This window comes from Chanos chanos, chromosome 13 (assembly GCF_902362185.1).
Source record: "Chanos chanos chromosome 13, fChaCha1.1, whole genome shotgun sequence".
In the NCBI taxonomy this organism is placed as follows: Eukaryota; Metazoa; Chordata; class Actinopteri; order Gonorynchiformes; family Chanidae; genus Chanos; species Chanos chanos.
Window position 1 is genome coordinate 454,908 of NC_044507.1, and position 25,093 is coordinate 480,000.

A 25,093-nucleotide genomic window follows, 5' to 3' on the forward strand; every position below is an offset into this window, starting at 1 on the left:
GAGTACTTTAACTGGTAAAAATCTAATTTTCTTGAAAAATAACTGACAGGACGCTCCACGCCCAAGCCATCAGTCTGCAACAACACAGCACCTGCCCCTATGTGGCTAGAATCCACCTGGAGACAAAACGGCTCCTCCAACCGCGGAGCGGCCAATACCGACGCAGAACAAAGAAGTGCTTTCACATTGTCAAAGGCGCACTGGCACTCAGAAGACCATATGTATTTTGACCGTGATTTCAAAAGGTTCGTTATTGGGGCAACAACGGATGAAAGGTTTTTGCAAAAACTTCGATAATAACCTACCATCCCAAGAAAACGCATCAGCTCTTTCTTGGTTGCTGGAGGCGGAAACTTCTGTATAGCCATGTAATTTTTGCGTGCACCGGTCGTACCTCACCTTTACCCACTACTTTGCCCGAACAGGTCACAGTAGCCTTTGCAAACTCGCACTTGGCCAAGTTCACCGTCAAATTAGCCCAAGACAACTGATCAAACAATGCACGTATACGTTGAACATGCTTAGCCCAAGTATTACTGTAAATAACAACATCGTCCAGATAAACAGCACAACCCTCCAGTCCTGAAACTATGTGATTCATTAAATGCTGAAATGTAGCATGTGCGTTTTTTAAATCTCCTGAGCACGTTTAGTCAAAGGAACCTGCCAGTAACGTTTCAGCAAATCAAACTTGCTCACAAATGTAGCTGAACCATTTTGATCAACACAATCCTCCATCCGAGGAAGTGGATAAGAATCTGTCTTGGTTACGCTATTAACTCTACGATAATCTGTGCAAAGTCTAAAAGTGAAATTGGGTTTCCTCACCAGCAGGCAAGGAGATGCCCAACTAGAATGAGATGGTTCCGCTATCCCGTTATCCATCATATACTGGACTTCAGCCTCTAATAATCTCTGTTTCTCTAGGCTAACTCTATTAAAACTTTGTTTTATTGGCTCAACATCGCCGACACTCACATCATGCTCGATAAGATGTGTCCGAGAAGGTGTATTTAAAAACAAGGTTGGATAACTTTGAATAAGAGCAACCAATTCACTGCGATGGGACTCCTCCAAATAGCCCAGCAAATCATGCAAATTTGCAAGCGACTCAGAATTTCTCAGTCGGCCCCATAATACGGCATCGTCAGGCACCGACAACTCGTCCTCCTCCCCATAAAATTCCCCTGAATGAGAGATATGAGCCAAAACAGTAGAATGAACCGACAACACTGCACGGACCTTTCCAGAGTCCTTCTGTTCAACAGGCCCAAATTCAGCTGAACGTGTATAATAAGGCTTCAACAAATTAACATGACAAAGCATAGTGGACTTCTTACGAGAGGGGGTCGCAATCAAATAATTCTGATCAGAAATCTTACGAGTGATGGTATGAGGACCACTAAATTGGGCTTGAAATGATGAACCTACAACAGGTAATAAGGCCAGGACTTGATCACCAGGATTAAACTGTCGCTGTTCAGCGCAACGGTCATACAGTCGTTTCATTTTTCGCTGAAAAACCTTAAGTTTCTGTTTTGCCAACTCTCTAGCTGCATACAGTCTATAACGAAAACCATTAACATAGTCAAACAAATTTTTAGGGGGTTCTGAAGACTTCCAATCATCACTCAATACAGCTAGAGGACCGCGCACCTTATGCCCAAATCATTTGGACGAAATCCTGTGCTCTCCTGAACAACCTCTCTACAAGACAACAACAACCACGGCATACCCTCCTCTCAGTCTTGGTTCAACTCTGTGCAATATGCTCGTAACAACGACTTAAAAGATTGATGAAATCGTTCCAGGGCGCATGGTAAGGGGAAGCTTTATTATGTTTTACACGCAGCAGTTTTAGAATTTGTGCAAACCACAACGGGGAAGACGGCACCTGGGCAACAACATTTGGCGGCGGAGCATCAGGCCAAACACGCCCCCCAGAAAGATCGTTCCCCAGAATCATATCAACACCTGAAACTGGCAACGAGGGGCGCACTCCAACCTGTACTACACCCTGTACCAAATCCGAAAAGAGTCTTATAGTATGCAGCAGAACAGACAAAGTATTTAAACCTATAACTTGTATTAAAACTTGAGCACCTGTAGCAGACTCTGACGAAAAAGGCAAGATCAACTCCCGCAGAAAAGAGTTTGAGGCACCTGTGTCACTCAAAATAGTAACTGGCACCAGTTTATCATTGCAGAGAAGTGAGACGTAACCTGTCGAGACAAATGCAGAGTAATCCGGATCCCTAGTAATCGGACAGGAATGTTCAGGTTGAATCTCAGGACGAATTAAGCCTAGGACAGGTGCAGCCAATACCACAGGTTTAACGCGAGTGCCCCCTCTGGAAGATTTTAACTTGGCTTTTAAGACCGGACATTCATTTTTCCAGTGACCACTACCATGGCAATAATTACAAGTTCTACCAAAATCCCTTCTGTCTGATGGAACACGGCCGGATTTGTGTGTTGCTGCTGGACCACCGGACTTAAATCTCCTTTCAACCACGGAATAACTGTCCACATGGTTACCTTCAGTGTACCCAGCACTGACAAACTTATTTTTATGAGTTAAGACACTCATCAGTGAGGACTGCGGCTTCACTAGGGGTTATTACTTTGTTCTGGTTAATATACATAGCAATACACCCAGGAAGTGAATTCTTAAACTGCTCCAGTACCACCAACTTGCTAAGTTCTTCAAACGTTTTAACGTCAGACGCAGAGCACCAGCGATTGAATAGCAAGTTTAAATCTCTTACAAACTCCAAGTATGTCTGTTTTTCACCCCTTTTCCAATTACGAAAGCGTTGCCGATACGCTTCTGGAACCAGCTCATAGGCTTTGAGTACAGCAGCCTTCACCTTTTGATAGACTTTGGCGTCGCCAGGACTTAACGCCGAATAAGCCTCCTGAGCCTTACCTGTAAAAACACATTGCAAAAGAAGCATTCGAGCATCGTCAGACCAAATACAGGAATCATCTATCCACTCAAACAAAGAAAAAAAAGGATCCGGATCCCGCTCATTAAATTTAGGCACCAATTTCAAATAGCCAATTACATCAGTACTAGTTCACCCAATCAAATCTGAACCCTCGTCAACAACTGAGTGATCAGAAAAACGCCCCTCTTGGCCTAAGGTAAGTTTATATCGTTCCAATTCCAGTCGTGCTTTCTCTGTTTGCAGTTTCATATGTTCCAATTCCAATTCTTTTTGATGTTTCAATTTTTCTAACTCGAATGCCCGCTGCTGTTGTTCCAGCTGTAACATTAGAAGCTCCTTTTGCTTATTAAAATTTAGTCCAGGGGAAACGACAGGCACTGAAGGTCCAGGACTAGGTGGGTTTGATGAAATTAAAACACCTGCCTCTACCAAATTTGCACACAAAATAGCCTTTGCGTCATCTTTTCTTCTCTGCGGTCCAATATCAATTTTATAGTGCTCAGCAATTTTCAACAACTGTTGTTTCTTACATTCCTCCAAAAGCTCTTCCGAGGGGGACTGAAAAAATTCGTCCACAGCAGATTCCATGGCCTAAATAACAAACACCAACACTGATCCAAAAAAGTGCAACAACACGAAACACTTTTGCAAAGCACTTTCACCTGGAGCATCACAACCCCTAATTAACTATGTGGCGTGTCCAACTAACTAACTAACTGACCTCAACCCTAGTCTTCATATGATTACTTGTGGTGGGTACTTACGCACTAAAAGCCCGCTGGCACAGGAAGCAACCGAAAAACGGTGATTCCACACAACCACGGAAGTGCTCCGCATCCACGTTCACCACCACACTAACAAAAAAAAAAAATGAACACCAATGGAGTCCATAAGGGACAACATGGTTAAGCCTAACGGGTAGGTAGCTCCAGATGATAAACCAACAGTCACAAAACAAAGGACCAGGCTTACCTCCAGCCCTGCCGCAACTCGCAACTCCACAAAGCACAGGCCACAAAACAATGGAGGTCCAAAAGAGCTCCCCCCTCAAGCACCATAAACAAATTCCCCACAAATTTTGAAACGACAAAAGAGAAAACAAAAAACCAACTATGCATGACCTGCCCAACCAAACCAAAGGCCAAAATATACAAAACACCCTACAACCTCAGCATTGTACCAAAAACAACCAACAAAAGAACTGACGAGCCCCCATTTTGTCACGACTCGGTTCAAGAGGTGACAAAAAGGAGGACAGACCACGCCCAGATCACATTAAGGCCAAAGCAAATTTATTATAAAAAGAAAAAAAAACACCCATAATCCCTGTCACAGAGAGCCACACTAAACACTCCATCTCTGAACACTGTCACAGAGAGTCACACTAACACACTCCATCTCTGAGCCCTGTCACAGAGAGTCACACTAACACACTTCATCTCTGAGCCCTGTCACAGAGAGTCACACTAACACGCTTCATCTCTGACTACAGTAAAGTTTCTGACCACAATAAAGTTTCTGGCTACGATAAAGTTTCTTTGCCACAGTAAAGTTTCTGGTCTCTCAGAATTCTGGGGCAAAGCTCACAGATAAAAGTCTGTGATGCGTTTATTGAACATTTTGCTGGATCTCCCTCATGACAATAGCTGAAATAGCATGTTAAGGTAAGATTTAGTGACACAATTTCATGGACATTGTATTAGACACTGTGTCTTCATATCTTGTCATGTTATTGACAAAGATTCAAAGCTTCAACATGAACAAGATAGCCATATTATAGAGGACAGATTTGTGATCTTTGACGAAGTATTGTTCAAAAATGAGTAAATAAACAAATCTTGAAATACAGAAAACTATTAAACAACTTTTGTGTAGAGAAAAAGCCATTATTTGCTCTGGTTTAAGAATGCATCACTGTATTGTATCACATGTTATTTTTGTTGCCAATTGTGTAATGGTGAATTATGCTCCGTGGTTAATACGATGTCATGCAGCCTTTTAAACTGGTTTGGATCTATTCTGATTTGTGTCTAATGAACTTTTAAAAGTAAAAGGAGCATTTTCAAGGACATATATAGCGCTTTTCCACTAGGACGGTGCTGGTGCCCGTGCCGGTGCTGGTGCGGAGCCAGTGCTGCGTTGGTGCCTTTTGAGAACCGGGCCGCATTTCCACAGGTTTGGGAACCGAACGCTACGTAGCGAAAGTTTGGGTAAATTCCATGGGGAAAAAATAATGTCGGACAGAATGCATTCACTTGCTTTTTACTTTTATGCTAGGCCTCCACACAGCGAAACACCTCACGAATTTTGCCCAAAAACTTTTCACTCTGGTGCGAAATTCATGAAAATAGTAAGCCTGTAAGAGTGTTCAAATGCTGGTCTGCAGTGGTCTATTTGCACCAGCCAGAGCCGAGAGAGTGAGTGTTTTTTCTGCCATTCTGGGTCAGACTACGTTCATGTAACATGTAAACAACAGCCCTGTTGATGTTGACACAAATTATTGCCCATACATCTTTTAATCGTATACATATTTTCATGCTACATATAGCCTTTAGCCTACCGCTACTTGGTCAGACTTTTTTGTTACTCCCGCCTCTCTAGAGATTGTCACATAGCAAACACGTCAAACGCTGAACTGATTGGTTCTCGCATGGTTTTTATTTGCATAGCCTCTGACGTCAGCGGTTCCAACTTTTAGGACCAGCAATTCTGTGGTGCCGTGCCGGTGCCAGCTTTTCGGCACCGGCACCAGTATTTTGTCAGTGGAAAAGCGCGGCCCTGGTGCTCGATTAGGCACCGGCACCGCGGCAGTGGAAAAGGGGTAATAGGTGCCAGCCTATCGGCACCAACATCATCATAACCTACTATGAGCCTATTACAATGAAAAGTGACTTTATGAAATTATGTATTAAATTTTATATTAAGGTTTAATCCTCAAGATTTTATCGTTCACAAAACATGTTTATCCTGGGGCCTGAGCTTCATGCCCTATAGTGGAATTTCAGTTGCGGACAACGAATTTACTCTTCAAAGTTTTATTGTGAGTTATGGGACAAATTTAGAAAACAAAGAGGGAATAATTGGATCCGCACTATTCGAGCCCTTTTCAAATGCTGGCGCTGCTGGCGTATGACGTCACCTCAGCGACCCTAGCCCAACCATTCACAAAAGATCCAGGCATCTTTTATGGGCAGTTGAAAGGTGGAGAATTTAAATCTCCCGTAACGTCACAATTGCCAGTTACCTATTTTCACACACACACAGACACACACACAACATACTCCCACCTGATGAACTTGGTAGGAGAGCAATGTTCATCAATTAAAGTTCCAAATTGTACAATAACTGTATTGGTCTTCTTACAACATTATTTGATGTCAGTTTTAATTGGCAAGATCTTACTTTACCATCTCTTCCAATAATCAATTCTTGAACTCTTCCTAATTTCCACGTGTCTTGGTACTTTATCTTTGTGAATCCATACGATATTGTTGGAGAAATGGAAGAAGGCCTCTGAATGTTGAAGTCAACGGAAGAGGGCCTCGGTATACCAAAAAGGGAAAATGCAAGGTCAGCGAAACATGAAGGCAACATGAAAAGGGTCAAATCTAGGTTATAGTGACAGGGAAGTATAAGTAATGGCCAGGGTGTAGTTGCTTCAGTGTCCGCCTTGCATGGACTAGCCCATCACTCGATAGTTAATACCTGCATTAAGGGTGAAGTATCTGAGGTGAGACTGGGGACATGGTTGAGTATCCGAGGTAAGATGAGGACACGATTGAATATTATTTTTTTATTTAACCAAAAAAGGACACTGCAGAAATAGTGCTATATGGAATAATGAATTCTGGGAAAATTCTGGAAGCGAATGGGTTGGACCATGAAAAAACGGATGATGTAAGGGGTGTTACCTTACAACCATGTTATGCGTTTATTGGATACATAGGTTTAGCACATTGATAAAATTTTAGATATAAGTAAATGATTTTATGTATTAGACTCAGTTTGTTGTATTTTGCTCACTACTGAATGCAATAAACTTACACTGCATCGGACTCCTGAAGACTATGACTGCTTTTTGAAACTTAGAATTCATTTTAAACTCAGCATAAGTACGGCACTTAGTGTGGAGAAGGGAATCAGTCATATCTGGCCCTGACCGGGGTGTCTCTCCCACAATATCACCAACATTAAATACGGTAGATTTTATGCTTTTCTTCACGGTATGACCTGACCTTAACTGCAAAAGATATTCGTTCCTCCAGCGTGTCCAAAAGGAATCCAGAATTCATTGATAGTATTTCCAGCGTTTCGTCAATGACTCGCGTTAGTTCCTTTGATAACCGTTGGACTTGGCTGTGGGAGTAAAATTGTGAGTCTTTTCCCTACCAAAAAGTGAGCGGGGGTTAGTGGTGATAAATCTTCACTGTCTGGATACAGGTATGTTAGAGGTCAACTTCTGTAATAACCGTTTGCAATTCTTCAAACGTCAAATAAGCTCTACCCAATATTTTTCGAATGCAGGTTTTTACCGATCTCACCAGGCGCTCCCAAAATCCTCCCCACCATGCTGCTCGCTTCACCATGTACTTCCATGTGATTTGTTTTCCTGCAAAGAAAACTTGCAACTCCTTGCTTCCCATAACTTGCCACATCAGTTGCAGATCTTCAGCAGCCCTTTTAAAAAGTCTTAGCATTGTCTGAATAGACGGTATTGCATATTCCTCTTCTAGCAATAACTCGTTTAAATACCATAAGAAAAGCTTCTGTTGTCAGGTCTGAAACCAATTCCAGATGTACAGCTCTTGTAACAGCACATGTAAACAAAATTATATAAACCTTCTGGTGATGAGGTTTGACAGTTAATGGACCAGCAAAATCAACACCCGTTACCTCAAATGGTTGGGCTTCTGTAATGCGCTCTCTAGGTAGTGGAGCTTCACTCTGCTGACTGGACTTTACTTTGAACTTGTGGCATCTCAAACATTTCAACACCACCTTCTTGGACAGTTGCCGTCCTCTCAGTATCCAACTTGATTCTCGTACTTGAGTTAGCGCATCTCCCGAATGCAGAACCTCATGATGTGCTCTTCTCACAAGCAGTTCTGAGAATCTACGATTGGTAGGAAGTATCCATGGACGTTTCACTTCATGTGGTAATGCACTCTTTTGTAAGCAACCTCCAACTCGCAAGATTCCAAATTCATCAAGAAAGGGATTGAGATTAAATAATTTCAAATCTCTGTGAAGTTCTTTTCCAGCACACAATTTCTCAATTTCTACAGCGAAGCTTTCATTCTGATTCTTTAAAATCCAGTACCTTTCTGCATTTCTCGTCTTATCAACGCTTAATTCTCCTCTGAATTCTTCTGCTGTTCGCACATTGTAGCACCGCCACATATGGGTTTTAGGATTCCTTTTTTTAAATTCAAAGTTAACAGGATGACAGTTGACCACCAATAAAGGGAATCCCTATAAGGTAACATTCCATCCACAAGATGTATTATTGTTGTTTTAATTTTTTACCAGTCTGTTGTTTTGTTTTCGTTTGCTGTGTTTGGGGAAATCAGCTCGCCGTCAAACCGGTCAGCTGACCCACCTGTCAGCTGACTCGCCAACCCGGGAACTTTCAAAATACTTTTAAAAGGAGACACATGTGTGGCAGGAGAGGGAGCGAAAAGAAAGTCAGGGAGTCTGCGGGGGACCTGAACATTTAAAGAGCACTTAAAATAAATTAAACTGAAAAAGGAACTGCGTGGACGTTTCCTTATAAACTTACAAACACCGCAATTCAGGGCTGAGCGCGGGTTATCTCTTCAGATCCCTGTCCTGCTGGAGCGGTGAGATTGTTCTTTTTTTCTTTTCCTTTTTTGCTGGTTACACGGTGGATTATCTTTTTTTGCTGTTCGTTGATTTTTTTGGGGGACTGCTTTTTTTCGTATTGCGTTGGATTACTGTTTTTCTTTTGTTGAATGACTTTCTACATTGATTGTGCGACGAGCACGGAGACGAAGGAACTTTAAGACTGGCATTTGGTTTGTGGGTGTGAATAAGAGGTGTTGGGTGTATGTTTGTGTTGAATAGTTCGATCAAGCTAATGCATTTAAATAACGGCCTCTTCTGCGTTGCCTATTTATTTTATTTAACAAATCGAAATTGTCGCAATTAACAAAAAAGGAAACGTCAGTCTTATTTTAAAAGAGAATCAATTTTAACCCGTGTGTTTTTTGGTAATGATCGCCGTTTGATAACTGATCGTTACAACATTATGCATAAACCTGTTCACCCATGCAGTCACCCTAAAAACTCTGTGTAATTTGCTGTATTTATTTAAATGTAAAATAGGTTCTGTTAACAAATTTTTAATTATTTTATTTGCAGCAATTTGATTTTGGACAATACCTTCAGCAATCTCTGTCTCGCTCTCTGTTGGTTCCTCCATCTCATGTGCTTCGATTCTGCTCATCCGCTGCGGCCCATTCCACCACAGTTTTGCTGCAATCAGAGTCTGCAGTGACAACCCTCTCGTTGCAAGGTCGGCCGGATTTCTTGAACTCTGCAATGTCTCCAATTTTCAGGCAGTGTCAAACCTTGAATTTCTAAAATGTGATTGGAGACAAACGATTTCCATTGTTTAGCATCACTTTTAATCCAATGAAGCGTTATCATGGAGCCTGTCCAGAGCTTCAATTTAGTTCTGTCCAATTTCAAATGTGTTAAGACCTAATGTCCGAGTCTAGCTCCAATCACTGCTCCTAGCAGCTCTAATCTGGGCAAAGTTGTTGCTTTCAAAGGGGCAACTCTGGTCTCTGGTCTCTGTAATTAGACTACTGATACAATTGCCATCGGACTTCACTTTTCTCATATATGCTGCTGCACAATAGACATTCTGACTGGCATCACAGAATACATGAACTTCTTTTCGCTCTACACTGGTCTCACCTTCTGGCAGAGTCGCTTCATAGCGGCGTGGTATTGACAGCTGTTGTAGAAACGGAATTTCTGTACACCACTGTTCCCATTTCTCACACAGATCTATCGGTAGTTCCTCGTCCCAGTCAACTCCTCGTTGCCAAAGCTCTTGAAACAAGCATTTTATTCTGATTGTAAATGGGGCCAAGAACCCGATTGGATCAAATAATCTCGCAGCTGATTGTAACACTCCCCGCTTACTGTTTACCTTCTTTTCCAGAAACTGAATCTGCTCGTCCACTTCAAAGATTAAGTCATCTGTCTCCGTTCTCCATGCAATTCCATGCACCTTCAGGCTGGACTGACTCTTGATTTCTGCTTTCTCTGTGAATGCCGTATGCAGCCATTCCTTCTGTAATTCACGAGAGTTTGTTTTCCATTTGCAGAGCACCATCCCTGCAGTAGACAGAATTTCTCTCGCTCTCAACACTAAATACTTAGCAGATTTTGCATCAGTGGCTCCCGTTATCAGATCATCCACATACAAACATTGTCTCATTATTCTGACTATTTCTGGATAGATGGTTTCATACCTTTTGAGATGATGTCTGATCATTGCTGCAAGTAGGAAAGGGCTTGAGGATACTCCAAAAGGAGCTCTAGTCATTCTCAGCATTATCAGTCTAACTTCCTCGATGTGAATTGGCATGTCCTTAGTCCACAAAAATCTCAATGCATCTCGATCTTCTTCCTTCAAGGAAATCTGCAAGAATGCTTTAGTAATATCTGCCATAAGTGCCACTTTGTGCTCACAGAATTTTAGAAGGACGCTTAAAAGTTCTGGGTTCAGATTGGGGCCTGCGAGTAGACATTGGTTCAAGGACCTACTATTGTTCTCATGGGAAGACGCATCGAATACTACCCGGACCTTAGTCGTGGCTCTCTTTTCTTTAACTACTGCATGATGAGGTTACAGTTACTGTCCCCTGCACAGTTACTGTCCCCTGTAACAGCCATCCAGACTGGCTCTCCAGTGCCACTAAAGAGTGACTAATGTGCTCCATTTGTCCAGTCACTACCTTCCTGTAGTAATCTCCACTTACCAAAATTCCAAGCTCTTCAGAATCCATTCCTCGGATTGGAACATCTGCAACCTGTCGTCCTTTAGCCTCTAAAACTCTTTGGATTTCTTGATCTGCAATTTGCAAGTTGGAAGTGCACAAATGTGGTGTCTCTAATAATTCTAAACTCACACTCTGCTCTGTTTTAAGATTTCTTAAACGCACTCGCACTTTTCTGCATCTAATGCGTTTTGGAGTGGCTGATCTGAATGTATGCAGATTCAGAGTTTCTTCACCTATAACAGGCAGATTGAGTGATCTGGATAGATTTTCTCGAATAAAACTACATTGACTCCCTCCATTTAATAAACATCTGACTAACTGACCTTGATTGGGAGTTTCTATCCAGACTATTGCAGTTTGCAGAAATATTGTGCCTTTGCCATGAGTTGATTGAACAGGCGAGATTGACACTAAGGTATCTGATGCTTCCGTTTTCTGAGGCGGGTCCGCACTGTGCGGTTTGTGGGCATACAGATTTGTAATGTCTTCTGCCGCAACTTTCACATGTAATGCTCTGCAGTTGCGTGCGATATGCCTCCCACCCAAGCATATGCAACACCGACCTAGTCTCCTTAGCTTGTCTCTCCTGGCTTCTACACTCTGCAGTTACTGCAGTCTCGAGACTTGTGTGGTTTCGTTGCAGAATAAGCAGTGGGATTCTTCTCAGGCACCAACATGAAAGGTAGCTGAAGTAGGAACGTAACTTTTCCTTCGTTCTGACATTCTTTTCTCTCTGTTTCTGAGCGCATCTCTTTCTGAAGCAGAGCCTGACTACCTCTGAGGTAAATTTGCAGTTCTCTCTCTACTTTCTACTTCTCTTTGCAAAAACTCCATTAACTGTTTCACACTCAGGACTTCGTCTTCTTTTAACTGACGCGTGAATTCTAATGTGATTTTTTCTGGCATCATCTTCATCAGTATTGGACAGAGTAAACTGCCATATGCTTCTGAGACTACTCCCATTGCATCCAAACTACGCACTTGAACTTCACATTCATCATATAAATTGCGCAGCAATAACATATCCGTTGCCCTTTTAACAGGACTGAGATTGAGCAGTTTATTAGGTCCTTCCGTCCAAACCGACTAGTAAGCATTTGAATAGCATGATCATAATTTTCTTCAGTCAGAGATCAACCGCTGCTTTTGCAGTGTTACCAGAGAGAAATGACTTCAGATAATGAAACTTATCGGGCTTATAACTTGTCACTCAGAAGTGGATTATTGTGTATTGCAGTTGAGAGCTGGCTCCAAAAATTTTGCCATTGGCTAATATCGCCAGAGAAATTTTCAATGGAGAGTTTGGGCTTCATCATGGGAACTCTGTGAACTTGAACTTAGGCTTGCGAAGCAGAGTCACTTTCTTTATCTTCATTCATTCTGGCGAAAAACCTTCTTAATCGCATATATGCCGTTTTTATCCCATCCACATAATGCATGGCGACATTTACTTTGTCATCTAACTCATCCATTGGTGTGACCGCTTCAATTTCATGATCCAAATCCGTCAGTGATTTCTCTCTGTTCCTTAATTGTTCATTCCATTCTTCCAAAAAACTCACATTTGGCTCGTCCTTCCGGAGTTCCTCATCAATCTTTGTGAGAATTTTCTTTACTGACGTTCTGGTCGTCCCACGTATTTACTTCCACCTTGTAATCTTTTCCATTGCTCTCACCTGTCCGCCCTAAACTCAGGTAATCCACTTCCTCATCAGGTATAGAGACTTCTTCCAATCTTGTCCTTCTCTAGTCCCCCTATATCCCGGGTTTCCACACCAAACTTTAGAGTGGAATTTCAGTTGCGGACAACGAATTTACTCTTCAAAGTTTTATTGTGAGTTATGGGACAAATTTAGAAAACAAGGAGGGAATGATTGAAACCGCACTATTCGAGCCCTTTTCAAATGCTGCCGCTGCCAGCGTATGACGTCACCTCAGCGACCCTAGCCCAACCATTCACAAAAGATCCAGGCATCTTTTATGTGCAGTTGAAAAGCGGAGAATTTAAATCTCCCGTAACGTCACATTTGCCAATTACCTATTTTCACACACACACACAAAAAAAGACACAACATGCTCAGTATGCTCTATAGTCACAATGAGTCTCTTGTCTTTCAAAGCACACATAGCAACTTCTGTACCCCCACTGTGGCTGTAATGTCAAATCTTTATAAGATTACTCTGTGCATAACAGTGCCTAAATCGCCTTTCTAAGATTAAGATTAAGATGATATGATCACACACACACTGAGCAGTGAATTTGACCTCTGCATTTAACCCATCCTTACACACCAGTAGTGAGCACACACAAGCACTAGGTGCAGGAGCAGTGGGCAGCACACCTGCGCCCGGGGGGCAGTTGGGGGTTAAGTGCCTTGCCAAAGGGCACTTTGGCCTTGGATGTTTTCCTGCCAGTCCTGGGAACCCAACCAGCGACCGTTTGGTCACAAGCCCGCTTCTCTAACACTTAGGCCAAGGACTGCCCAGCAACACACACACCACAGTAACAGCATGGTAGTAAGGAAATAGATGCCAACCCTGTGTTTTATCGTCACATTCAATAAATTATGTGCATAGTGTTGAAGCTGTATGTACTGTGTCCTTACTGGTTTTGTGGTCTGTTATCTCTCTTCACCCAGTTGCTCCACCCAGTTTACCCCAGACTAATTGATGCTTGATTGATTGACAGGTTACGGTTGAGCTGTTGAAGTGCCCGACTGGGTCCAGTGGCACAGAGGAGAGGCATTTGGCTGATGGATGCCACGCCTACAGCAGGGCGTGACCAGTGCATATATGGGAGAACACTGAAAATTTGGCTAAATTTGGAAGAAACAACTTGTTATAATATTACAATTGGAAATGGAATCATCCTTTCTCTCTTTTGATAACCAAACACACTAAATTTGTAAACATGGAGTCGATATCTTGAGGTCTAGTTCGGACTGAGGTGAGTGAGGGAGAAAGTATCTGATCGATGCCATGTATTTTTGGAAATGGAAAATTTCGCAGTTTAAACCACTGTAAACTGTAGTTTATAAACATAACTTGGATTAGGGCTGTGCCATATCGTATCGTCCATGATATACTCAAACAAAACCTCCCCATGATAAGAATTAGTGATACCGCGATACTGACGATATGGTTGAAGACGTGTTTACATACGCACAACAGCGTGGGCATCTCAGCATCTCCCACATAGAATAACAACAAGCACAGAGGAGGCCGAGCTGAAACCCTAGACGAGGAGGAAGAATTACTCTGCAAAAAAGGAGCCTTCTCTGTAATGGGGAAGTGGTTTCGATACAAAGGATGTGAATCAAACGTCTGTGATTTGTAAAGTGTGTGAAAAACCCCTATGAACAAAGCGCGGAAACCCATAAATGTGTTCCACCACCTCGAGCAGAAACACCGACCGGAATATGAGGAAAGCCAGGAGTTGCGCAAGGACAAAGTGGCAACAAGTAACGTGAAGCAAACTGCTTTAATTCAGAAGGGTATCGTCAGTGTGTGTGTGTAGAAGGTGTATCGTCAGTGTGTCTGTGTAGAAGGGTATCGTCAGTGTGTGTGTGTAGAAGGGTATCGTCAGTGTGTCTCTGTTTATGTGCTGTTTACACTTCAAACTTGTACTTGATTTGAATCATCATTTTGTTTATATCCCGTTTTGATGTTTTGCAGCATAGTTTAAGACTTGTTTTAAGTCTATATAGCCCATCCCTAATTTGGATGTGTACTTTTTATTGTATTGAGGTCTTTTTCATTTAAATTTGAATCACTCACCTTAACTTGACTTTATGCTGAATCATAAGATGGCAGTTTTCAAATCTAAAAGAATCTTGGAAATATGACATCCCATTGATTTTAAACCACTGTTTGAATGGACACAACACCAAGAGCTGAGACTGAGGGAACAGCTGCTGTACAATACCAGGCCCAGCACACAGGGGTCTGGAACAAACATGCTCACTCAGTTTCAGTTGGGGTGGCATCTTTACAGAAGTTTGTTAAAATTTCAAATTAAAAACCTTCACACCAGAAAACAGGCTTTACAAACAGTCTTTTATTACATCAGGCTGAAAAATCTGAATTTATCAGGGAGTTACTGCAGAGACAATCAGCCAGTGAACGTCTCTCTCTCTCTGTCTGTCTGTCTCTCTCTCTCTGTCTGTCTCTCTCTCTCTCTGATGTTCTGTCAGTGTTGCGTACATTACGGTTCGTTTCATATGGCCTGCAGTGGGGGCCCAAGGGCAGGGGGTGGGGCAGTAGGGGTCGTGACCTCTCTCCTAGGACTCAAGGAAGCGAAGAGCGTGTCCAGTATTCCCAGAACCTGTAGGAGCTCCTGCTGAAGCTCCGCCTCCCGCCCCAACAACTCCAACAGACGCTGGAGTAACCGCTCAACCACAGGGGACTGAGGGATCACCTGCTGGTATAGATCTACACACACACACACACACACGCATTACACACACACACACACACGCATTACACACACACGCACACGCATTACACACACACACACATTACACACACACACACACACGCATTACACACACACACACACACGCATTACACACACACACACACACGCATTACACACACACACACACACGCATTACACACACACACGCATTACACACACACACGCATTACACACACACACGCATTACACACACACACACACACACGCATTACACACACACACACACACACGCATTACACACACACACACACACACACACACACACACACACACACACACACGCATTACACACACACACACACACACACGCATTACACACACACACACACACGCGCATTACACACACACACATTACACACACACACACACACGCATTACACACACACACACACGCATTACACACACACACACACACGCATTACACACACACACGCATTACACACACACACGCATTACACACACACACGCATTACACACACACACACACACACGCATTACACACACACACACACACACGCATTACACACACACACACACACACGCATTACACACACACACACACACACACACACACACACACACACACACACGCATTACACACACACACACACACACACGCATTACACACACACACACACACGCGCATTACACACACACACATTACACACACACACACACACGCATTACACACACACACACACGCATTACACACACACACACACACGCATTACACACACACACATCACGCATTACACACACACACATCACACACACACGCATCACACATCACACACACACGCATTACACACACACACACATTACACACACACACACACACATTACACACACACACACACACGCATTACACACACACACACACACGCATTACACACACACACACATTACACACACACGCATTACACACACACGCATTACACACACACACACACACATACACATCACACACACACGCATTACACACACACACACACGTCACACATCACACACACACACGCATTACACACACACACACACACACACACACAAATGATAAAGCAGTCCCATGGCAGTGAGAACACTGATATTTATGACACACAGTGTGACAAAGAAATCAACCTGGCACATTTCACAGCTGTATTAGATCTGCCACTTTATACATTTAACCTATAAATATAATCTATGTATAGAATAAATATAAATATATATTATCTTTGTATAATTTACCAAAGTAACCTATAAATACTTAATAAATGTAATCTAGAAATACTTTATAAATTTACAAAAGTAATCTATAAATATAATTTTGAAATATAATTTACAAATAAAATCTATAAATATGATCTGTAAGTATAATTTAGAAATATAATCTATAAAGCTCTCTGTATGTAACAGTTCATAATGAAGACCATAAACATGAGGAGGATCAATAACTCACTCAGTCACAACCTGATAATAGTTTATTTTATCAGGTTGTGACAGATTATATTATCAAAGAAAATGGAAAATTATCAAACTATTCACAGCTAATCTGCGGCTGGTTTTTACAGAGCTAATTACAGGATGAAGAAAGCATGAGGTGAAGGAAAGTGTATTTGATATTTGTTTGAAGCACATCTGAGTTAAATGAACATGACTGTAGATGTTTGTTCCTTTGTTGTCTCTTAACTGGCTTTGAGACTCTTATTAGAAAGGGCAGCAGGTAGTTTAATTTAATAAAGATGGGGTCTCAGACTGGTAACGAGACAGAGAAAAGACTCCATTCTGCCCTACTCCATTCACCTGGATCCACTGGCCTTTCCATTAACAAGGTATGATTTACAGTTAAAACACACCGGGCTCATTGGCCGCTTCAATCAGAGGGAAGTGTTTCATATACTAGCAAACAGCATCTCTCTGTGTCTCTTTCAAATTAGAATCTGACTAAACAATACTTAGACTGTTCATTACAGATCAGAACAGGCTGTTCATTACTTAGACTGTTCATTACAGAACAGAACAGACTGTTCATTACTTAGACTGTTCATTACTTAGACTGTTCATTACAGAACAGAACAGGCTGTTCATTACTTAGACTGTTCATTACTTAGACTGTTCATTACAGAACAGAACAGGCTGTTCATTACTTAGACTGTTCATTACAGAACAGAACAGACTGTTCATTACTTAGACTGTTCATTACTTAGACTGTTCATTACAGAACAGAACAGGCTGTTCATTACTTAGACTGTTCATTACTTAGACTGTTCATTACTTAGACTGTTCATTACTTAGACTGTTCATTACAGAACAGAAAAACAACAAAGCTTCCACATGCGCCCGAACCTCAGTGATAGGTCCCGCTGTCATTTTGTCTTAACTCATTTTTTATCTGAGTCATGTTTAATCATGTCCATAAGAAAAAGGCACAAGTGCATGAAAACAGAGCTTACCCACGACCATGTCCGCTGCCATCAACAGCAGGCGGGAGAACCGGGGGTCCAACATGTGTCTGAAAAGAGAACAGACATGTCATCTCTGACCTGACACTCCACACTGCTGTAATATTCTCCTCTGACCTGACACTCCACACTGCTGTAAGGTTCTCTCCTCTGACCTGACACTCCACACTGCTGTAATATTCTCCTCTGACCTGACACTCCACACTGCTGTAATATTCTCTCCTCTGACCTGACTCTCCTCTGACCTGACACTCCACACTGCTGTAAGGTTCTCTCCTCTGACCTGACACTCCACACTGCTGTAATATTCTCTCCTCTGACCTGACACTCCACACTGCTGTAATATTCTCCTGACCTGACACTCCACACTGCTGTAATATTCTCCTCTGACCTGACACTCCACACTGCTGTAATATTCTCCTCTGACCTGACACTCCACACTGCTGTAATATTCTCTCCTCTCACCTGACACTCCACACTGCTATAATATTCTCTCCTCTCACCTGACACTCCACACTGCTGTAAGGTTCTCCTCTGACCTGACACTCCACACTGCTGTAATATTCTCCTCTGACCTGACACTCCACACTGCTGTAATATTCTCTCCTCTGACCTGACACTCCACACTGCTGTAATATTCTCTCCTCTGACCTGACACTCCACACTGCTGTAATATTCTCCTCTGACCTGACACTCCACACTGCTGTAATATTCTCTCCTCTGACCTGACACTCCACACTGCTGTAAGGTTCTCTCCTCTGCAAGCTGTCGGCAAGCCAGTGAGGAATGCATGTGTATATGTGTGTGTGTGTATACATGATAGGGCTGCACAATTCAAAATCAAGACAAAATCAAAACTGTGATTTGACAACATATGCTTCCTGAACCACTGAGGGCTCCAATCTGATTAAAAATATTTACACCCTGATCACAGAAACATATATTAACACACTGTCCACGGAAAAATACACTTATAGCCTGACCACGGAAAATATATTTATATCCTGATAACGGAAAAACATAATTATACTCTGATCACGGAAAATATATTTATATCCTGACGATGGAAAAATATACTTGTACCCTGACAACGAAAAAAAAACATTTATTCTCTGACCATGGAATGAAATATCTACACCCTGATCATGTGCAAATATCTGACCACGGAAAATACTCATTTCTGATTAGTCGGCGGGTGTCCGATAATGAACAAGCAGACGTATGCAAAGTCTTTCTGTTTTAATCTATGGGATGTGTGGTGTGAGTTCTGATACAGGACAATAATCTATGGGATGTGCTGTGTGAGTTCTGATACAGGACAATAATCTATGGGATGTGCTGTGTGAGTTCTGATACAGGACAATAATCTATGGGATGTGCTGTGTGAGTTCTGATACAGGACAATAATCTATGGGATGTGGTGTGTGAGTTCTGATACAGGACAATAATCTATGGGATGTGGTGTGTGAGTTCTGATACAGGACAATAATCTATGGGATGTGCTGTGTGAGTTCTGATACAGGACTATAATCTATGGGATGTGCTGTGTGAGTTCTGATACAGGACAATAATCTATGGGATGTGCTGTGTGAGTTCTGATACAGGACTATAATCTATGGGATGTGCTGTGTGAGTTCTGATACAGGACAATAATCTATGGGATGTGCTGTGTGAGTTCTGATACAGGACTATAATCTATGGGATGTGCTGTGTGAGTTCTGATACAGGACAATAATGGACTCCATTCCACCTCATGGACTTTTTTACCTCTGTCTCCCTCACTATTGTCCCGTATCAGGACACATCAGAAGACAAAAACAAAACCTCCCTGTAAAAAACACTTACACGAAAACAAAAACACCTCAACAGAAAACAAAAACCTCATCACTGACAAGTCAGGCCACACAGAAGAATTTATGGCCAAAGAGACCCGTTAAACACAGACACAATGCCAGCCTGAACGAAAACAATCGCTGGTGCTTTTCACAAGTTACGCTGTCAGAGAAAAACGCTTTTTTAATTACATGAAAGTCTGGACTGTTTTGTTGTGGTTATATGCCTGTATATGCTTTCAGCCTTGATAACTAAGCAGCTGTATGAGATGTTAACTCAAGTGTTTATCAAATCACAGTTTAAACCACAATCACAATATGATTGTTTTCGAGGGAATTGTTTCGCCCTGGTGTGAATATGCACGTGCACATCATTATTTCATTGTTGTGTTTCATGTCCTGGTAGCCGAGGAAACTGAGTATTTTGTGTGTCAGTGTGTGTGTGTGTGGTGTATTGTATCTGTATGTGTGTGTCTAGTGTGTTTTGTGTATATATGTACTTGAGGAGGAAGTTGAGGATTCTCGTTAAACTCTCTTCATCCCGTCCTGCCAACGCGTTTCTCAGCGTTCCTCTGCGATTCAGCTCCATCATCACTGCTACAGTCACCTCAGGTTTACTGTAGCGTACCCATGACTGACAAACACACACACGTACACACACACCAAACGCACACACAGACAAAATCAGGAAGGTTAAAAACTTGCTGAGCGTGTTTTTTTAGATTAGATCGTGTTAAAAGTAATAAGCAGTTTAACAACCTTCAACAGCCTTCTCATTACAGCTCAGAGTTTTATGCGTCCTCAGGATTGTTTTCCGATTACATATAGACATGGCTACTGTGTGTTATGGACTATTCACTATACATTGTGTGTGTGTATGTGCATGCGCGTTTGTACTGTAGAGGTCAATCAGTTATCGTTTTGGGTGAGAACCAGATCTGATATTCATTGTGTTTCCATTCACTGGGATTGGCATTCTGACTAATCTGTTAACTGTTTTAAAAAAGTCTCTGTGCGTTTGCGTTTGTGTGTTTTGTGAGAAAATGCCTCTTATTGCTTCCATGTCATGAAACAGTCAACTCTAAATATAGCAACAGTTAGCAAATGCAAACTTCATTTTCTCTTCCTTAGACTTTACGTACGTTGTCAAATACACACACAGACATACAATTATTAGTGTTAAACTGTTTGTGTCACAAATTGTTGTGTGCCATGGTGTGTTGCCTGTTAAAGAGAGTAAGTTTTGGGTAACTACTTAGGGGTGAGAGATGGTTTTTGAGCTTTCAAACAGTCATGAAATGATAAAAAAACGAAATAGTTTCTATCATCTCATCTTTCCCTTGTTTTTTCTGGCAGTAAGTTCCGCGTTACTTAAAATCAAACCATCGAAAATATCCTGACTGGCAAAATTAGCCAGGGCATAACTGCGTGTGCCGTCAGAGAGGGTGTTTTCCACAGCAGGACTTCCTGTAAACAGACTGCGCTCCCGTCTTCATCCCGACCATGTGGACATGCTCAGTTTACTAAATAAACATATGGAACAGGCTACAGGCCTGTCGCTCAGTTTACTAAATAAACATATGGAACAGGCTACAGGCCTGTCGCTCAGTTTACTAAATAAACATATGGAACAGGCTACAGGCCTGTCGCTCAGTTTACTAAATAAACATATGGAACAGGCTACAGGCCTGTCGCTCAGTTTACTAAATAAACATATGGAACAGGCTACAGGCCTGTCGCTCAGTTTACTAAATAAACATATGGAACAGGCTACAGGCCTGTCGCTCAGTTTACTAAATAAACATATGGAACAGGCTACAGGCCTTAACAGTCATTCTGATTAGCCTTTATGAAGACAGACTTGTTAAAAATGAATGTTCAGGATTTAGACACGTTCAAAATCATTATCAGTATCATTATGGCTTTGGTAAGGTCAGTACGCATTTTTCCCCGATGTATGAAACAGTTTGTTGTGATACTGACTGAAAGGTTAAACTCCCACAGGCACCTCCTGAGCTGTATTAACACAGATACATCTGTACATGAGAAATACAGACACAAGTCTCTCATTTTCCTTTACTGGGGAGCGATCTTTGAAGAATGGTGGACTAGTTCCCAGTGAGGATGGAATAGTATTTCTGCTTGCGATGCCCATCCCCATAATTAACTGTTGTGTTATAGTTCTGAGCAGTAGTGGTAACGGTGCAGACAGAGGTGTCCCCTCTCTGCACGGCGCTCGACAGCACTTCTAACGGTGAACAGTATGATTATATATATACATACATATACATATATATTACACAGATATAATATCATCAGCTGCCTATTCAACCATTACAGCTGTTGTTTCAGCTATGCTACGGTATGGCTATGTATGAGAAATTCATACCGTACGGGAACTTAAAACCGGTATACCACCCAGCACTAGTGTGTATGTATCTGTGTGTGTGCGTGTGCGCCTGTGTGTGTGTGTGTGTGTGTGTGTGTATGAGTATATGTGTGTATCTTTGTGTGTATATGTGTGTGTGTATGTGTGCATGTGCGTGTGTGTGTGTGCGTATGTGTGTGCGTATGTGTGTGCGTATGTGTGTGTGTGTATGTGTGTGCGTGCGTGCGTGGGTGTGTGCATGTGTGTGCGTGCGTGTGTGTGTATATCTGTGTGTGTGTATGGGTATATGTGTGTGTGTGTGTGTGTGTGTGTGCGCGTGTGTACATGCTGTTACCTGCAGAGCTGCATCCAGAGCTTTCGACACCTGAAACCTTTTCAGTTCTCGGTCGTGTTTTTTCAGGTGTTCCTTCACTGTTTTACTGACTAAGAAATCATCCTATAAACAGAGAGAACCACTCAGTAACACTCAGTAACCAACACTCAGTAACACTCAGTAACACTCAGTAACCCACCACTCAGTAACACTCAGTAACCCACCACTCACTAACACTCACTAACACTCACTAACACTCACTAACACTTAGTAACCCACCACTCAGTAACACTCAGTAACCCACCACTCAGTAACACTCAGTAACCCACCACTCAGTAACACTCAGTAACCCACCACTCAGTAACACTCAGTAACCAACACTCAGTAACACTCAGTAACCCACCACTCAGTAACACTCAGTAACCCACCACTCAGTAACACTCAGTAACCAACACTCAGTAACACTCAGTAACACTCAGTAACACTCAGTAACCCACCACTCAGTAACACTCAGTAACCCACCACTCAGTAACACTCAGTAACACTCAGTAACATTCAGTAACCAACACTCAGTAACACTCAGTAACCCACCACTCAGTAACACTCAGTAACCAACACTCAGTAACACTCAGTAACCCACCACTCAGTAACACTCAGTAACCCACCACTCAGTAACACTCAGTAACATTCAGTAACACTCAGTAACACTCAGTAACACTCAGTAACCCACCACTCAGTAACACTCAGTAACCCACCACTCAGTAACACTCAGTAACCCACCACTCAGTAACCCACCACTCAGTAACCCACCACTCAGTAACACTCAGTAACACTCAGTAACACTCAGTAACCCACCACTCAGTAACACTCAGTAACACTCAGTAACCCACCACTCAGTAACACTCAGTAACCCACCACTCAGTAACACTCAGTAACCCACCACTCAGTAACACTCAGTAACACTCAGTAACCAACACTCACTAACACTCACTAACACTCAGTAACCCACCACTCAGTAACACTCAGTAACCCACCACTCAGTAACACTCAGTAACATTCAGTAACACTCAGTAACACTCAGTAACCCACCACTCAGTAACACTCAGTAACCAACACTCAGTAACACTCAGTAACCCACCACTCAGTAACACTCAGTAACACTCAGTAACCCACCACTCAGTAACACTCAGTAACCCACCACTCAGTAACACTCAGTAACCCACCACTCAGTAACACTCAGTAACACTCAGTAACACTCAGTAACACTCAGTAACCCACCACTCAGTAACACTCAGTAACCAACACTCAGTAACACTCAGTAACCCACCACTCAGTAACACTCAGTAACCCACCACTCAGTAACACTCAGTAACCAACACTCAGTAACACTCAGTAACCCACCACTCAGTAACACTCAGTAACCCACCACTCAGTAACCCTCAGTAACACTCAGTAACCAACACTCAGTAACCAACACTCAGTAACCAACACTCAGTAACCAACACTCAGTAACCAACACTCAGTAACCCACCACTCAGTAACACTCAGTAACACTCAGTAACACTCAGTAACCCACCACTCAGTAACACTCAGTAACACTCAGTAACCCACCACTCAGTAACACTCAGTAACCCACCACTCAGTAACACTCAGTAACCAACCACTCAGTAACACTCAGTAACACTCAGTAACCAACACTCAGTAACACTCAGTAACACTCAGTAACACTCAGTAACACTCAGTAACCAACCACTCAGTAACACTCAGTAACACTCAGTAACCAACACTCAGTAACACTCAGTAACACTCAGTAACACTCAGTAACCCACCACTCAGTAACACTCAGTAACCCACCACTCAGTAACCCACCACTCAGTAACCCACCACTCAGTAACCCACCACTCAGTAACACTCAGTAACACTCAGTAACCCACACTCAGTAACCCACCACTCAGTAACACTCAGTAACCAACACTCAGTAACACTCAGTAACCCACCACTCAGTAACACTCAGTAACACTCAGTAACACTCAGTAACACTCAGTAACACTCAGTAACCAACACTCAGTAACACTCAGTAACACTCAGTAACACTCAGTAACCCACCACTCAGTAACACTCAGTAACCCACACTCAGTAACCCACCACTCAGTAACACTCAGTAACCAACCACTCAGTAACACTCAGTAACCCACCACTCAGTAACACTCAGTAACCAACACTCAGTAACCCACCACTCAGTAACACTCAGTAACCAACACTCAGTAACACTCAGTAACACTCAGTAACACTCAGTAACCAACACTCAGTAACACTCAGTAACCCACCACTCAGTAACACTCAGTAACACTCAGTAACCAACACTCAGCAACACTCAGTAACACTCAGTAACCAACACTCAGTAACACTCAGTAACCCACCACTCAGTAACACTCAGTAACCAACACTCACTAACACTCAGTAACCAATACTCAGTAACACTCAGTAACCAATACTCAGTAACACTCAGTAACCCACCACTCAGTAACACTCAGTAACCCACCACTCAATAACACTCAGTAACCCAACACTCAGTAACACTCAGTAACCCAACACTCAGTAACACTCAGTAACCCACCACTCAGTAACCAACACTCAGTAACATTCAGTAACCAACA

General features: G+C 42.4%; 1 protein-coding gene across 1 annotated transcript in view; it reads right to left on the reverse strand.

The window, feature by feature from the left end:
• Nucleotides 1-15,029: 15,029 nt before the first annotated feature.
• utp15 (UTP15 small subunit processome component) overlaps nucleotides 15,030-25,093 on the reverse strand; it is a 23,218-nt gene continuing 13,154 nt past the window's right edge. The window contains exons 10-13 of the mRNA XM_030790017.1: nucleotides 22,458-22,559; nucleotides 20,235-20,368; nucleotides 17,894-17,952; nucleotides 15,030-15,418 (exon numbers count right to left, since the gene is read on the reverse strand). Coding sequence (XP_030645877.1) covers nucleotides 15,204-15,418; nucleotides 17,894-17,952; nucleotides 20,235-20,368; nucleotides 22,458-22,559 — 510 coding nt within the window. The 3' untranslated portion in view covers nucleotides 15,030-15,203. The remainder of the gene's footprint in view (nucleotides 15,419-17,893; nucleotides 17,953-20,234; nucleotides 20,369-22,457; nucleotides 22,560-25,093) is intronic.